The sequence below is a fragment of the Anopheles marshallii genome, chromosome 2 (genome assembly GCF_943734725.1).
Source record: "Anopheles marshallii chromosome 2, idAnoMarsDA_429_01, whole genome shotgun sequence".
NCBI classification, from domain to species: Eukaryota; Metazoa; Arthropoda; class Insecta; order Diptera; family Culicidae; genus Anopheles; species Anopheles marshallii.
In genome coordinates, this window is record NC_071326.1 from 64,757,438 (window position 1) to 64,774,425 (window position 16,988).

Consider the following 16,988-nt stretch of genomic DNA (forward strand, 5'->3'; position numbering starts at 1 on the left):
GGGTCGGAAAATGTCACCAACATTTGCGAGTGAATCAACTTCACCGTTCTTGGCGCGATGAGTTCCCGCACAGACTATTTAGGGGTTGTCTTTTCGCACTGCTTTTCGTCCGCCGGTCTATGCCGGTGACGTGACGAGTGTGTTTGATTTCTTTTGTTTTGTCAGCAGATAATCTTTAGCAAAGGAATTTGTTCATTCGTGCTGGTGGAAACATGTTTTGTGTGTAAAGAAAACCGGAATAACTTTGCTGCGAAGCGTCCGCCAAAACATTGCTTTCCCTTTGATCGGCAAAACCGTTCATGAATGGTGGATCGAATGTGAATTGTAAACCACTGAACGAACTCCACCAGTTTCCGTAGTGTAGCGGTTATCACGTCTGCTTCACACGCAGAAGGTCCCCGGTTCGAACCCGGGCGGAAACAATTTTTATATGGCAAAGCGTGTTTTAAATGCGTTGAAAATTAAGACTGCTCTTTAATGGGGTGAAATCGTGGATTTTTATTTTCTATCTTGTTTGAAACGGTCAATGTTTGCAGCTAAAAAAATATTCAAAAAGATTGTTCTTGGAAAAATTTGGCTAACTATCCATTTATTCCAGTAAAATTGTAACATTATATTATCTGTTTTTATTTCGTAATCATTTTAGTAAGGTTTATTTATGTTTCCTGAATATTGTATAAAAACGTTGGGAAAAAATGATATTTCTTGCATTACTGACTTGATACTGGATTATTGAAGTGGTTGTTCAATATTTCGTAATGCATTGTAGAATGCTGAGGTAGCATATTTTGTCTTAGATATGTTTATTACACTGATTTTATTGTTAGTATAAACAGGTTTAGTTCACTTTCTTACTCGTAGACTAATTATACACTAAACAAAACGAATATGGAGAGCGAATTACATACCTTTAGGCGCACGGAATGCCATATTTTACTTGGAGATGGTATTTTTCATAAACAAATTATTATAACAGTGTTGAATATAACTGTTTTATTTTTTTTTGTTCCTTCATGAAGGCCATAAGGCCGTGCGCATCATGTTGCATTAAAATTGCTGGCACCAGATACAAGACATCGATATGTAACAATGTTTAACTGAACATCTGAAAGGAAATAAATTGTTCAAAGTGTCAACACATCTGCTCAGCAGACCATGTCCAAAATTGAAACAAAATCGAACCACGATTTGTTCCAAAATCACCGTCAACCCGCAGATCTGTCAACAGCATCAGCTTTCATGGGTGATTAGTGCCCCGTTATGTGCGTTTAACACACTGTAGCAAAGGTTTTGCGCTGGTAAGCAAAACAACAACAAAACTTTTATCTAGGAACCATTTCCATTCGGTGCCCAAACGATTGCACACAGCAGTGGAATCGGTCATCTAAGTGCAACCCATGCCGGGTACATTGCATTTTGGATCGTCTCGTTGTTTTTTTTTTGTTCTCTCCTTGTTGGCGTTGACGCTGCTCCTTGTGGCGGTCTACAGCCGGATGCCGGAAATGCTTTTGGTTTAGGAATGCGGGAGCAACCAGCGCACGTCTGCGTTTGATGGTGTGTGATTGTGGGTGTTGGGATGTCCACAGCTAGGGGTAAGCGTTCGAAATCGACTGGTTTCGACGGGTTGCCAGTGCCAGTGCCGAAGTTTCGATTTCTGCCGTTGATGTATGTGATGTTTGGTGTGCGTTTTTTTAGCTTCCTCCGTCGTGATGTAGTTGAATTTGTGTTTGTTTTTTTCGTTGTGTCGTTCATTCAACTAGCTTACGAAATGAGTTGTACGCGAGCATTCGCTCCACAACCCCAACGGAATGGAATTTCCTTTCCCAACCTTTGGAAGGTTTGTGACGAATTTTGCGCGGGTAAGATGGTGGTCGGTACACTCTACCCTTCTGGCTAGAACATAATCCAACCCGGAGGGCATGCGTTGGTCTATTATGGGGCCTTTTTTTCTCTCTCTAGTATGTTTTGGATTCCTGTACACATTTCGTTTTCGGGCCTCATTGACGGGGAGTTGTGCAGTTCGAGTGCGCCTGCTGTCAGGGTTTCGTCAGCACCTTCGCCACACCCTCCAACCATACCAACACGTCAATTGCAAGAAGCAGGTCAACGTCAAACGTCGGCAGCAGCAAAATTGATTGTACCGAAGTTCGGAACAGTGATCAATCATGAGTTTTGTGCACTGCTCTTAGTAGAGTATGCCGTGACTACAAACGGCGCATACACCAGAACAAAAACAACTTAAAAAAAGCACACTCTTCTTCTCTTTATGCTTCATCTTTGTTCGAGCCGATTTGTTTTACCTTCGCTTTCCTTAGGGAGTTGGGACTACCTAGTAGAGGGCGACACACGATTGAAACGATTTGCAGGTGGACGGATAGAAAGAAAATGCCTTTCCGGATTTAGCAAACCGACGGACGACTGTTGATTGAACTTCGAAATGTGCGATTGATTGAGTGAGTTCCGGTGGCCAAAAAAAAAAAACGCTCCCGGAAATCGTTTTGCACTTGGAGCAGTAGCGAGTTGTTATCAGGGATGTTTTTTTCCTTGTTTCGTTTGTTCTTGATCGAAGGGAAATTATGCTGACAGGGACAAAACTCACCCTCTCGGGGTAGTGTGGGATGAAATTGCAATGGAATCGTATTCTGTTTTTGCCATCGCTCTTCGATTTGGTGTGACAATCTGCTCTCGCAAATCGTTTTCTTGAGTCATGAGTTCCATCAAAAATGGCATGCGATTGATGTTTGTGTTTATGAGAAAAGGCTTCATCGATGCTGCGGGTAGGGTTTAATTAAGGAACAATCGTTTTGAGAATTGGCCTTAAGGAACGTACCATGCGTTAAATTCAAAAATCGATTGGTTTTGTATTCTTTTTAACCACCTATTGCAAGCATTGGAGAATAATTAGTGCCTGATTGCAATGTTTGGAGTGCTTGAATTGTTACATTTATACAAACAAGATGAAAGATATACGGCCCGACCGTTCTTCAGATAAATTAAAAAAAAAACAAGATGAACTGAAAATTATTTAACGAGTTTAAGTTGTACCAAACAAAAGAAACATAAAATATAACGTTTTCGTCACGTTATTTAATTAGTAATTGACTATTTTTCACAGTTAAGCCCAGGAATCATTTTTCTGTACGAATTGAGGTTTTGGAAACAAATAAAATGTATTTTTACAAAGTTTTTTTGAGCTAACAGTTATGAAAGCATTGGTAATGTATGAATAAAAAGCTTTATGCCGTATAAATTCTAACGCATTACTTACTTACTTATCAGATGCTTCAGAAGTTCACTGTCGAGCGCGCTCGTCAGAAGTAAAAGTTTGGGTTGAGAAGTTTCCTCATACTGTAGGAAGTCCAGCAGGCAGCTAGCACCCTAGTGCGTATCTCACTATCAGTGTTGTTGTCGGTGCTAACCTTTAACCCGAAATGGGAGAACCGTAAACTAATGATGTATATGTCATCAGCGTATGCTAATATCTGGAATGACCTCAAAAAGATGCTCCCCGAAGTTCCACCTCCGAGTAGCGGATGGCCCTCTCTAGTGCTAGGTCGAAGAGCAGACAAGCTAGGCCATTTCTTTGTCGCAGACCATTAGTAGTAACTAGACCCTAGGAATTTTCCATCTACCATCATTGCAATGCCTTAATTAACCATTGGTCGTTGTGCCAACCTTATTAAACCTTGTAAAAGGTGGAAAGAGTTTACTTTTACCTCATTATTTTATACTTTAACTTGAACAATAATCAGAAATGGTTCTTTCTTTCAGTTTTAAGAACTATAATTATGAAAATCATAACATTGAACAGAAATCGTAATAATACTGAAGCAAACTTATGCTGATCATGTAATAGTCAAATTTTTTAAACGCTTTTTTTGATTCTGAATTCATTTTCTATAGTCCACACTCTATGCTTTACACGATGATCGCTATACTTCGTCAAATAATTTAGAACTACAATTATGAACTGTCTCTAATCAAATAAAGAGACAATTAATTAAGACTTGCCATGTATCATAAATAATGTAGTATCAATTACAATATTTTGTATGTAATTTAATTTAAAAACGCGAAAATTTCGATTAGTTTTTTGTTACATGCACTTCACCATGTTAAATTTAAAAACTATCACGAATTGTTGGTTAAATCTGCGTTTTTGTACCAGAATAATTGTGTATTACACAGCAAAAGAATTAGTTATCGTATAGAAAGTAATCAAAACTGCTATTTTATTGTCCGCACATTGATATTCAAATATTAAAGCAAGCCTTCCAGAAACACACACACGCACACACACACACTTGGCAAGCAATTTATCTTCCATTTTACGATTATGATTATCGTCGCATAAAAAATCATGCGTAAAACTTCCAACGCTACCTTCCACCGACGGCAATGCTAGCCAACAGGTGTGGCATATAATTAACTCACTGTGTGGGTTGCTTCAGCAAAACCAACTCAAGAAAAAAAAAAGATCGAGCTTTTATGCAAAGTAAAATCGCTCCTGAAGCATCCGTACGCCGCCATACCGCGTGTGAAGTTCGCTTCAATTACATCGGCCCAGGTTGGCTCAATAATCCGTGTCACATAAATAACCATTCGATAAAGTTAACCGTGCACATTTTAACTAGCCCGCTCAGTTGTCGTTCCTTTCCAAGCCGGTTGGTGCTTTCTAGCTGGAAAAACGCGATCCCTGTCATCTTGGGGATCGAGAGAGCTTGGGAAATGAAATGGGAAAACTCTGCTGCTCCTTTAATCGAACCAGGAAATAGGCAACATGGTACCAACTGGTATCGCACTAATGCCACACTTCCTTCACCACTTGCGCTCTCTCGCGAACTGGTGCGACGGCAGTTAATTGAAATTTTAAATTAAAACTTATCAATTCCAATAAATTGTACCGCCCTGGCCCGACAGAAGCAGACATAAATTCCAACTGTCTTCCGGGCGAAGGAAACGAAACTGTGGCAATGGTGTAACATTGATTCGATTTGAATGAAAAACTCGGAAAAGTCGATATAGAGAACGTTTTCTTCGAGTTCCTCATTTTCTCCAAGGTTTTTTTTTTCTCATCGCGAGGTAAGTTTTCCCACACGATAGCAGCTAGTGCGGGACACTTCATATTGAGTGAGTGTATGTTGGCCATTCCAAGGAAGAACTGCCTTTCATTCGCTCAAGGAGGTTCGAAATCCTCTTGCTAAGGGATCACACATCAACTAGCTTTCTTGGAAATTCTATTTGGCAACTACGACGATGGCCGTTTAACAGCAAAAAAAAACACTTTCCCAAGACCGCCAACTGTCACCTAAAGGGGAGCAAGATTGCTGCACATAAGAAGAAAGCGTGTACGAAGACTAGCAACATTCCGTGTACTTGGACGATAACCCCCAAAAGGTGTCCAAGGGAAAGAAAAAAGAATACAAGCAAGGAGACACATGATCCATCCATGGCACCATTCAGAATCAATTCCTTCTTGCGCTTTCCATCCCCAAGCCGACAGCGCTGACTAGAAGATTGAGTCGGCTTTTGGGTACCAAATGGTTGCAGCCTCCGACACCGGCACGGCAATCGTTACAATGTGCTGCAGTTTGAAATGGGCCCAAAAGCAAATGGAACGGTTGCCATGTTTCCTACCGCGCGTGGCTCGGCGAAGAAGCGGATTATAAAATAAATAAAAACTCAAACTAATGTCGTACACTCGGCACCGTGTGCGCCATGTCCCCATGGCAGGAGGTGGCTGAAATAGAAAGAAAATGGAAGCGCTGCTGTGAGTGGTTTTGCGTGTGTGTGTGTGTATGTGTATTCAGAATGATAACAAAGCTAAGCATTGCTTACTTTCGCTCGCATTGTTGAGTAGCTTTTAGGAAAAAGTTAATTGAGTTGGTAAGCAAGTTTTTTTTTGTATAAAAGAAAAGAATTGTAGCTATCAAAATGGAAACTATGACAAGTGTCAGCTAGTTTGAAGTGAAAATGTATGCACAATTATTAGTGTACTGCAAAATGTACACTTTAAGACTTATGTTTGAATGAGTCAAAGGATTTTTATTTTATTTTCAGATGTCATAAAATTTGCCGAAAAACTAATGAAAATGTTTTACGTCAACACTAGAACTACCGCATCAGTGATGTATACTGGTCCGTTGCTATCAAATCAATTAATATTATGGGTGCACAAAATCTACTACAGTCAATTTCTGTACACTGTACAAATTAAATTACACGCATTAAAATGCAAGTCAGCACTTCTAAATTGTTCACTAAGTAGCTATAAAAACACATAAACACAGTAAACATTTAATCGCAAACTAACTTTGTATCCATTTTCATTTCATTTAACATAACTTACTAAACAAAAGACACCAATTTATGTATTTATTCAAAATTTTCTTCAGTCAAATGTGAAGTAAACAGAAAAAAATAATAGAAAAAAAAAATGAAGAACAATCATACAAACCGCACTTCGGTTGGCTATCGACCGGAAAAACCGGGAAAAATCATTCCGACCATCCGCTTCAAATCACATAAATTTACTACCCAGAATCGGTACACATTTGGCTTTCGGAAACTTTCGTTATTAGTTTGAACGTTAAAAGAATCCATTTTTTTTTTCATCACAAAACCCACGTTTTGCACTAACGCTCCGTGCCGCATTTCCGTCATTTTATTTACCTTCAACTGCACCAACTGGCAAAAAGTGCCACCGGCACCAGCTTGAACTGTCGTCATCATCGATGTATTTCTGACCCCCGCCTGGCGCTACCACCTACATGCCATTGAGGTTGGGGCTGGGCGGGAACCACCCCGTTTCCGGTGAGGGGTTTTTCGAATTTTTGACCAAATCCGAAGGCAACTTCCGACAGGAGGCACACCGGTCCGACCAGTGTGGCGCGCTAGCATTAATTCTTTCAGTCACAGCTGTTTCCGTCCCATGCAAAACGGAGTTTTCCTTCGGTTCTGCGCTAGCTCAAGAAGTCCCGGCTGCCGGAAGGTCCTTTTTGCAGTAGCAGCAGCACCAACAGTGCCAGTGGGTGTCTTTTGGTTGGTGCTGTACGTGTAGCACGGTATGAGATCGGGTTTCGAAACACTCCTTTCCTAGAAGCACCACTAAACCAATGCTAGGTCAGCGGACGCTCACGGGGTAGTATGCCGGTGCGTGGAGGATTGTTTCCTCGGTTTCGCCTGCAGCTGTGTCATCGTGCCGACAGGTTTCGAAGATGATTACCGGAATCTCTCGCCCCCACTCGGCCGAATAAGGTCCTCGAGCAGTATAGGTGAACGCAACGCAACGGTAAGCGTCATCGGGCACTGAGAACGCCATGATCTGAAACCAAACACGGATGCCGGTCTAATGGACCATTTCCGTCTCGGATTTGTGTCCTACGTGCTGGGTTTTTGGGTTTCGGGTTAGTCCGCTCACACCACGGGCAGGTTGACCATCGCCTTTGGGAAGGGCATGGATGCGTTCGCTCAGGTCCGTGCAACATTTGCGGTTTATGCGAAATTCTCAGACAGATTGGTGCTGCTGCCGGTGCTGCTAGTGCTGAGACGATCGCCACTGCAACCGGTTTTGGCAATTATGGCGCATGTTCTGGGCACCGTTTGCCTGACAGCTAACTAGCCTGTTTCAATCTGCAGCAGAAATTGTGTCATCGGGGCTGTTACACATCTTGGCTAAATGGAGAGCATAATTGAAATTTTACAAAAAAGAATATGCCGAAATACAGACGTAATGGTGCATGCTTTTTGTAATGAAATTTTGTTGGTTTTACAAAACAAAAAGAGTGTAAAAAAAACTATCATTATATACATTTAGCTAAAAGTTTCATAATGAACGACAACTTAAATAAATTTATAATTTTTGTTTTTACGCGGAATGGCCACCAGCGAGTATATTTATTCTCTAACACTTGAAGTTATGCAATTTGTATTTTGTTATTCTGTTTAACAGTTTTCGCATTGCGGTATTCTTAATAACAGAATACTGGTTAGAATAACAACCACTTTAGAATTGAAACTAAAATGTGTATAAATAATCCAAAGATAAACAAAACCAACTCAAAGTCAAAGATACATAAACAAGAAGAATAATAAATGGAAGATTACAATAAGAAAACAAACAAAGAACTAGACTTACAAGCCAACGATTCAAGGCTAAGTATCTTCTGCTACTTTAGCGGCACAACATGCTCAGGAGGTCAAACCATTTCTGGATTTATTTGACTTTAATTTTACCCGTAACTTTGGTTACTTGAAGTAATTGCATCGTACTTAAATGAGCTAGTCCTGTAACGAGAATGACACCAGACAACTCCTACATTATAATAATAAGTTTATATCCTGTTTGTACAGTTAATCTAAATTGGATCTTCTATTTTGAGTTTTGTAAACTTTTCGTACAATTTCCGTATTGTTTAATATAACACTGGCGATTGGCATATCACAGAAATTTGGAATATTTTTGGGTTGGTTTATCTCTACCATCTGTTATCTATTTTTTTTATTCGCGAAGAGTAACCGGTTGCGTTTTGCAGCAATTGTACAATGCATGAAGTTTTTTTTAATGAATCTTTTAGAATTCTGTAGACAGGGATAGGTGCTTTACATGTTTTACAGCAAATGAAATATTTGTAGTGTGCAGTAATGCTTCATGACTCCGTCGATGTAATGCTTCAAAAATGGAGATTATGGCTACAATTTATTCCTCCAAAAACTAATATTTGAAAAGTTATTTGATGTTCAGTAATCCTTTCAATTGCATATTTCTCCTCGAACCCTAAATCGTCACCATATCTTCCACCAAATAAAACGGATCCTGGTTGCCAATAAATCTCCAACGACTGTCAAACAGCTGGGAAGTGCTAGTCGCGTTCCGTCACTGATAAGCACCATACATACCCCAATCACTCGAACAACCCCTCAGGAGCAGCAAGCACCGATTAAGACGGCCATTTCCATTGCCCCGTACTGATTTGGATTTGATTTGGAAAAAAAACTGTAATCCCCTTTCTAGCACGAGGTACTTCTGAAAGCATCCAAAGCAAGGAGCTTGCATTTGTTCATTCGCCCTGCTCGAAGTAGATCGTATCGTGTGTCCCATGCTCAGGTGCGTTACTCCGAACGCACGGACATCGCAATTTAGCCAACGAACGAAACGACCGAACGGACGATGACAGTTTGTGTTCGGTTCGGCAGAGATAAGCGTGGTGCCTCATTTCGGTACCGAGACAGAACGCGAAAGGCCAGGATTAAATCCTGGCAGCAAATATTTGCTACTTACAAAACCACCGGATGTGGTGCGATTGGGCGAGGCGGGTGAGTTTGAGGGAAGCTTTTTTCGATGATGCTTGCGGTGTAGTATGGGAGAGAATCCATCGTCGATGATGCTAATGCATACCGTGTTTCAAATGAACGGCAAGGTAGCGTTGTGGCTCATGTGTCGATGGATTAGAGTGTAAAAGAAGGAGCGCACGAGCAGAGAAAGAGGGAGAGATATCGCTATCCATCCTCATCTCCAACCGGCTTAGGAAATCCTGGGTTTCGAACTCAAACGGAAGCGGGGAGGAAAACCTCCACCCCATCAAGTGCGGGTGCAAGTGTGTATCACCACGAAAAACTTCCACAGCACAATTTCAATCCATTAATATTGTGGACGATAGAGTGGCTGGAACGGGGAAGAACGGGAGCCGAGCTGATCGTGTTAATGGGCGAAGAAGACGATGGCGTGGCGAAAATACGGCGGATGGCTGTCGCCCTTGAAGTAAAGTACCTGAAGAGAGAGAGAAAGAGAGAGAGAGAAAGCCAGAGAAAAGAGCAGCAAAAAGAGCAGGAGCGAAAAAAGCACGCAAGGATCAGGTGGGCAAGCGAACCGCATCGGAAAATGCTTCCGAGGAAAAGCGGACCAAGTGGGCCCATATGTTCTATCTGTCAAAAACTTATGAAGAACGATATTTTAATATAGGTTATGTTTCCCGGGCTCCCAGGCTGGTGGCTTTTGTGGATCTATCGTGGAACTTTTTTTTTTGTTCTGCTTTTTTCTATTTTTTTTTGTCCCTGTTGTTCTAAGGGTACAGCCACTGCCGATATTAGTATTGGTTGGGTGGACGGAAAATGTTAGTGGATGGATCGGACGCTCGCCAGCGAATAGGTGTGCCAGCATCCACCGGTTAGGTAGATGCTTTGTATGTATGTATGTGTGCACACTCACACCAACGCATACACACACATGGTGGTCGAGCTAATCCAGCATTTTCGCTCCAATGTTACGACGAACAACATAATGCACTCTCTCGGACGCTTGCACACCTACATCGGAACAGAAGCTACCATCGTCTTTTCCACACCCAGCACGGATCGAAGCCCGAGCGGTAAAGGAACAATGTCTCGACAAATGGTTCCACGGCGGCACAGATTTCAAATGCGTCCCTTTAGGATCGTTCACCCGCCTAGTTTGCCGGTCCCGCATAGTATGCACGTCCCGTCCTAATCGTCGCCTTCGTTCAACAGCACACCGTGGGACAGTGCTGGTGTCGCACACTCTGTTCTGGTTGGCATTTTTATAAATCGATTTGCAACGCCTGCGGGTCAGACGTTATGCAGGTGTAAATTGAGCTCTGGCCACAATTTTGTCCCGATGGTCGATGCTCCGGGCATGGTGCAGCAGGTGTGCAACTTCTCGCAAGCCGCAAGAAACCGTTTTCTAGCGCCCTTATTTCCCTCTGGTAGAAAATCGTTAGCTCGTTCAATGGTGGAAAGGTATAATTCCGAACAGGTCTTTTTGTTGAATGTGGAAAAGTTCTTTCACAAGCTGTGGGTAGCTGTGTGTTATTGAATGCAATGATTTATTGCTATTTTAGTTGTAATTAAAAATGTAAAAAATGCTAAAATAGTGAACAGCAAAGAGTTAATTCTGAAGTTTTTGTTAAATTTGTAAATTTTTTTAGAATATTGCTTGAAATTGAGCATTTAATAGCGATCGTACATCTTAATTAAACCCGAACACATTGAATTACAAAATTGATTAAACAAACATTTGAATGTTTTCTTTGAGTCATTTCGTCTTATTGCTTTTTCTTGTCATTGCTTTACTTGGAAGTTTATTTTAGGGTCAAAGTTAAACTCTTTAAGTAATCTTAAAATTGAAATGTAAAATAAAAAACCAGCTTTAATCATTCTGTCAATAACCACATTAGTGCTTTAGTGTGTCACAAGGGAAATAAAACTGGATAAAGTTAAATTTAGTACAGCTGTACTAATTTTGTCTCGAAATACTACTAGCTAGTAGTAGCAAGTAACAATTAGCCAGCCATATGCGCTGCATTAGTATAGTATTACAATGGAAATGTTGTGTGCAGGTGTTGTTGTTTTTCCATTCCTCATGTTTCCTAAGACTTAGTCCGAGCCAGTGATGTGCCTTAAATATACAACACAAACACACATAAAACGAGAAAAAATAAAACCAGTACAAGAACAGCTCGTTGGCGGACACCGAATTCCGTGCTGTTTCGCTAAATGCGTCTTCGCTCGTTCGAAAACAGCTGGCATGGCTGGAAGCAAATGGTTTGATTTGATTTTGACGGTTTTCCGTTTTGTGCCATCGCTTTCCGCAGCTGTGCACTGTTCTTTTTTTATTCTTCTGTTTTTCATTTTCCTTTTTCCCTCTGGGAAGCGTGCGAGAGTGTGGAAGAGGTGATGGGGCTGGATGGATGGAGTATTTTTCCTACAGAGGCTTTTTTCATCCATTCTCCGCTGCGTTCAACACACTGTTCCACTGAGGAACGTCTCGATCAGCTTGTCGTCTGGTAAGCAAACTGCCGAAAACAATCGCTCCGGTTCGATCGCCACCTCCTCCACGCCGCATTTCATCGAATCGTCCCCCTTTGCCACCCTACCTCCCTCGGTCCCTTTTCATTTCCATTCGACGGTAAAACGTGTCGATGACAGTTTTTCTAATTGGAAAAAAGGGGTTGAATGTCAATTTAATCGTTTGACCAAGCGAACCGGTTTTCGGTAGAGAAGAAAATGTCGTGCAAAGCGGAACAAAACAAAAAACAAAACATAAAAACAAAACTAAAGTGAAGAAAAACGACGCAACCCAACACAACACTGAAGGGAAAACCCGTTGCGTTGCCACTAGAAGGAAAACAATCGCCAGTGTATGTTCGTTCGGGCCGGGGCAAACCCGAAAATATAACGACGGTGAATGAAAAATGGTGAGCCAGCGCGCGAACGCGGTGTGGGGTGGAAAATTCGCACAAATGTTTCCCGGCACTCCGGGAGCGTCAGCCGGCGGCACACTGTAGCAGACGTGACGCGTCATTATGGCGCAACCGAAATGGAAAATGTGTTGCATTAATCAATCACGGATGGCGGTTGTGGAACGAGTGGAAGCGAAGGAACAAAAATTCCGAGTGATGGTTTGCGTTAGAAACAGCACCTGGTGTTGATAACACGGGTGGGAAAGCGGCCAGTAAATGATGTTGTCTAAATTTTCGTTTTCTTTTCTCTGCTGTGCCTGCCAGCGGATCGATTAGGATTGATTGTTCCACAAACCGGATGAGTTTTGATGGGAAGCAAAGCGTTGAGCGGTGTGCATTGCTGATATTTACTCCTCAGTAGATTGGGCAGACATTAACTGTACTCGAGTAAACATCTATGATTCCGTAATATTGAGGACTTTAATCTAAAATAATGATATTAATTGTTAAAACCTTTCTTCTATGGTACTTATCGAAAATGTTTTCACCAATCAATTAGTTTAACACTTTATGAAATCAAAAAAAACAAAAATAATTTAATGTATAGTCAATAGTCAATGTCAAGACACGCAATATTTTTTTTAATGGATGGATTGTACTGATCAAATTAAAGATTAATTAATTAATTAAAGAGAAAAGCATGTAAAAATTTAGGATGAGATTTTTTAAAGTTCTGCTAGTAGCAAAAAGCAAAAATGAAAATATAAGAGGTGAACGATCTCTTTATTTAAAAAGGTCCCTAGAAACCGAGCAACAGGTTGAAGAAGGTTTGATCGGCGAAAACCACGCATTTCTTCTTCATGGCGTACAATAACATTACGTCATACGAGCCATAACTGGTTCACTACGCTTAAATTTACCACGTTGCCGGAGAGAAAGTGCTGGCTTCAGGGGAATTTTTCGGACAACAGGAAAATAGTCAGTGTGATAGGCCGGCGCGACTAGCATTTATACTACCGCACCAACCCAAACCAGAGATAGTAGGAGACTTTAATCAGGATATGATTCTCACCAGCCACGTGGACTATGTTAGCAATGTTATTAGTAACAAGTGGAAAAATACTATTCACTCTGCAGAAAAAATACCTCTAGACCTTTGCCCACATTCCGCAGCTACGTTATGTGGCCCTGTAATCGGGTCTATTAACAAGAAATGAAATAAAAAGTAAATTAAGTTGTATAAAACCTTTATTTGATCTAACGTTGAACAACGTTTATGTTGATTTATCTTTAAAAGTAATGATCTAAAGGTTATTTGGTCTAATCATCATTTTGGAAGATTTAAGTGCGTAATTATATCCTCGGAATGTGACCCAAACCATCCCAGCCGCATATTTTGTTGTGTTTCCACGAAGATATTTTCCGTTAAGATTGATGTAATATGGATGGTGATAGTAAATGCATTTTCATATCTTCACACAATCATTTACCAACATACCATGCGTGACAAGAATTGTACCACCAGGCCCCAGTAAATTGGACTGCACATGAATTATCCCCTGTATCATTATCCACGTCGAATGTTGAAAATTTCGCGGCATTACTGAATCGCAAAGAATCACCAGCCGTTCCCGAATAGTTACCCAGCTCCTTGAGTATATACATTTCGGTCTCATCTCCAATCTCGAACTGGTCGTATTTGGCGTACCTCTTATTGCCCTCAAAATCTTCTAACAGCACCACCAACTCATGCGGTCGTGAAACTGTCAGCTGATAAATACGATCCAGACCCAACCAAAACTCACCGTCCAGGTTACCAAACCCATGCTTGTACTGTTTCCAGTTGCGGTAGAAGTTCATCGTTCCGTTGAACCGATGTTGTATTACAATCCATCCTCCTGTTTCGTGATCTTGATCGCATAGCACGGTTATTGGTTCGTAGAAGGGTTTTTCTGGTTGAATGGTGTATATGCCGGAGGTGGGAACCTCACTGCAGGATCTGTACAAAGTATTAAGCACTGTAAGAATTGTAATGTTGTTGCATTATGCTTTCCAAGGTTCAACTAAAACCACATACCTTTTTATCATTTGTTTTTCTTTCTCAGTGTTACATTCTTCTAAAGCATGTAACATGTTTATGATCGTTTTTAAATCAAACCCTCCTTGAACAACACATGCTGTATTTTCAGTTGGATTACATTGCGCACTAATGAGGGTACAACATAGGGTCAATGCACACGGGAGGTTGATCTTGAATATGTTGTAAACACTGGAAAACCTATAGCAATGGCGCTTGCAGCCTAATGTTGACCTTCAAAAGCTCAAAGAGAAAGTAAATTTTAACATTTGATTAACAGTGTTCAATACTATGAAAAATTTACACTGAGTTAAGATTTTTTTAACAACTTGTTTTAGAATGGTAAAGCTGTTTTGCTCACTGTGTGTATTTCGTTATGCTGTACTGTTACAGACTGTTGGAATAGGTGTTTGGCACCGTAACTTTAAAGAATAATCTTACAAGATTCCACACACAACTACAAGTATGTAAATATGTACACAAACACAGAAAAGTTAATGACGCTAAACCTTAACTGTATGATTTTTTTTGCATACGAGGTCTGGTTCTTATCAGCTTTTGCGAGGTTGTTTCCCGGGGCTCCACACAATCTACTCGTTCAATTCGGTTGTTATCTCTTTGAGTTTCGTTTCTCAAAACCAAAAAAAAAATCATAACAAAACATAATTATACAATATTAACACAGTTGTATTACTGATTAAACGTTACGATGACGAACAGAAACGAAAATTGACGGTAAGTGTTCCAATAGTGGTGCTAGTATCAAAAGTGGTGGTAATGGAATAAAATACCATCTCTACGATAAACTGAACGCAATAAAGATATTTCGAGTAATACGAAATATTCTCTGGTCTTCTACGAATCGTTTGAAGCACAAAGGACCTCACTCCGTGTTAAAATGGATCAAATATTCAACTTTTTTAAATAGGCTGCAATATATTGCTGAACTTTTTAAGATTTCATATGAAAAGTAATGAAAAGTAATAAATAATCTACTATAAAAATGTTGATTTTTGCAAATATACGATTATTTAGTGAAATTTCGTATATCTTTTTGGCCATATTAACTTTACAGGAACCAAAAACAGGCATGTTCATATTGTGGTGGTGGCATGTTCATAAATGTGGTAGCATTTGCCTAGAGAGCTCCTGTCAAACATAATGAGGTGACAATAGGTGACTACTAGGATGGAATTAAATAAACAAATCAGTGTTCGGAGCATGTTTTGGATGAAACGGTATACAATTTCTTGTCATTGAAAGGACAAATTGACCTCCAAAATTCGGAAAACGTGCACACAGGTCCTACGGTAAACGTAGAACGAAACTGGATCATTACCTTAGAGTTAAGGAAAAAGTGTTAGTAATAAAATTATAAACAAAACATAGCATCACTATCAGTACACACGATACCACAACGATAGGATCCATACCACCATTATACGCATTGTAGAACACTTACAAAAGGAGATTTTTTTCATTCAATTCGCTATGTTTAATGGTGGCTGTTATTTCGTTGCAGCTAAGATACAATTCCACATTATTTCGATGTAGTTTTCTGTATACGGCAATATGTGCAAAGGTGTAGAGCTATAATGGCTGGCTTGGTGCTTTCTGTACATATGAGATAGCTGTTTATAAGCAAAGCTTTGCTTTGCTGCAATAATCTGCCTATTAAAGGAAAAGACAACCATAACCGTAACAACCATACTGTATAATTAAATCCAGTACAAGCATTCATTCAAACGTATAATTTGAGTAATCAAAATGCTTTATAAAATGCTGTTTGTATAACATTTTTAGATAATAATACCTTTTTGAATATTTTTGTTGTTTGCAGATGGCACTAGACGGTAAAGCAATCAAAGAAGAGATACCAGACAAAGACACGTACGAGACTAGTGCTCGTAAATTGAAAGGTGAGTTCAAGTTAAAAAATTCTTTAGCCTCAACCATAATTTAAGCAAATAATGTATTGCAAGCAATTTCAGCACATCCCTTCGTTTGAAATTACATTTTTCCAAAGGAAACCGGTTCCATATTTCACTCAAGAGCTCTTTTTTCTACTTTTGGGCATACGATAAACCACCTCCATCAAGTTAATAAATGGGACGGTACCGTTTCCCTAGAATCGAACGAAACCTCACCTGGCAATACATTAGCCGTGCCTCATCCTAATTACAAATCAGGTGCTAAATTGTGTTTACATTAGGGAACACCGAACGCTTCATTACTTTGGGTGACCTTTCGTGCCCGTCGCTCCCCCGGGCGAATCTTGTGCCAAACCCCGGGGCGAATGTCTCTTATCAATTCAGGCACAGTCGGGTTTGAGTGTTTGTTGAACGACGGAAAGATGGGAAACGATGCTCAAAACGGAGTCATGGATAATAGAAGGCAGCGAACTAACGTTCACCCCCCAACCCGAGGCGTGTGCTGCAAAAGTGGGAAGGTAAATGTTCCTTCCAAGGGGTTCCTTCCAAACGGTGTCTACAATTTTGCAGGTGGGATAAACTTGTGTCTCCCTTTCCCACCCTGTTCGAGTCCCAGAGAGTGTTGACGACAAGGATTACGACGACAGGAGGACCAACGGAACGTGCTCAATCCGAGCCAGCAGAAAAATGGAACCATTCCCGCACTTTGACTTGCGGGGCGAATAAAGAAAATCGTGCGCAAAATAAAATGAGGGGCGAAGGGAAATAACCCTCCATCCGTCG

The 16,988-nt window shown here is 40.6% G+C and overlaps 2 protein-coding genes and 1 non-coding gene across 3 annotated transcripts in view; 2 read left to right on the forward strand and 1 right to left on the reverse strand.

Moving 5' to 3' along the window:
• Window positions 1-349: 349 nt before the first annotated feature.
• Window positions 350-422, forward strand: Trnav-cac (transfer RNA valine (anticodon CAC)). The gene has a single exon. It is a non-coding gene; the product is annotated as a tRNA-Val (tRNA).
• A 5,087-nt stretch (window positions 423-5,509) lies between these two features.
• Window positions 5,510-15,388, reverse strand: LOC128718403 (microfibril-associated glycoprotein 4-like). Its single transcript, XM_053812030.1, has 5 exons — window positions 15,348-15,388; window positions 14,275-14,508; window positions 13,703-14,196; window positions 13,516-13,638; window positions 5,510-5,625 (listed from the first exon to the last, which is right to left on the reverse strand). The coding sequence occupies exons 1-5, from the start codon at window positions 15,386-15,388 to the stop codon at window positions 5,510-5,512; spliced, it is 1,008 nt and encodes a 335-aa protein (XP_053668005.1).
• A 726-nt stretch (window positions 15,389-16,114) lies between these two features.
• Window positions 16,115-16,988, forward strand: part of LOC128707027 (protein CBFA2T2) — a 32,621-nt gene continuing 31,747 nt past the window's right edge. Inside the window, exon 1 of the mRNA XM_053801971.1 lies at window positions 16,115-16,193. Within this exon, the coding sequence (XP_053657946.1) occupies window positions 16,115-16,193 (79 nt within the window). The remainder of the gene's footprint in view (window positions 16,194-16,988) is intronic.

Bases quoted from the DNA above. Each gene is read 5' to 3' on its own strand.
- LOC128718403 (XM_053812030.1), bottom strand. From the start codon at position 15,388: ATGCCACCACCACAATATGAACATGCCTGTTTTTGGTTCCT. The intron at 14,509-15,347 runs GTAAAGTTAATA...GAGCTTTTGAAG, and splicing joins CATGCCTGTTTTTGGTTCCT to GTCAACATTAGGCTGCAAGC. The intron at 14,197-14,274 runs GTATGTGGTTTT...TACTTTGTACAG, and splicing joins GAAAAACAAATGATAAAAAG to ATCCTGCAGTGAGGTTCCCA.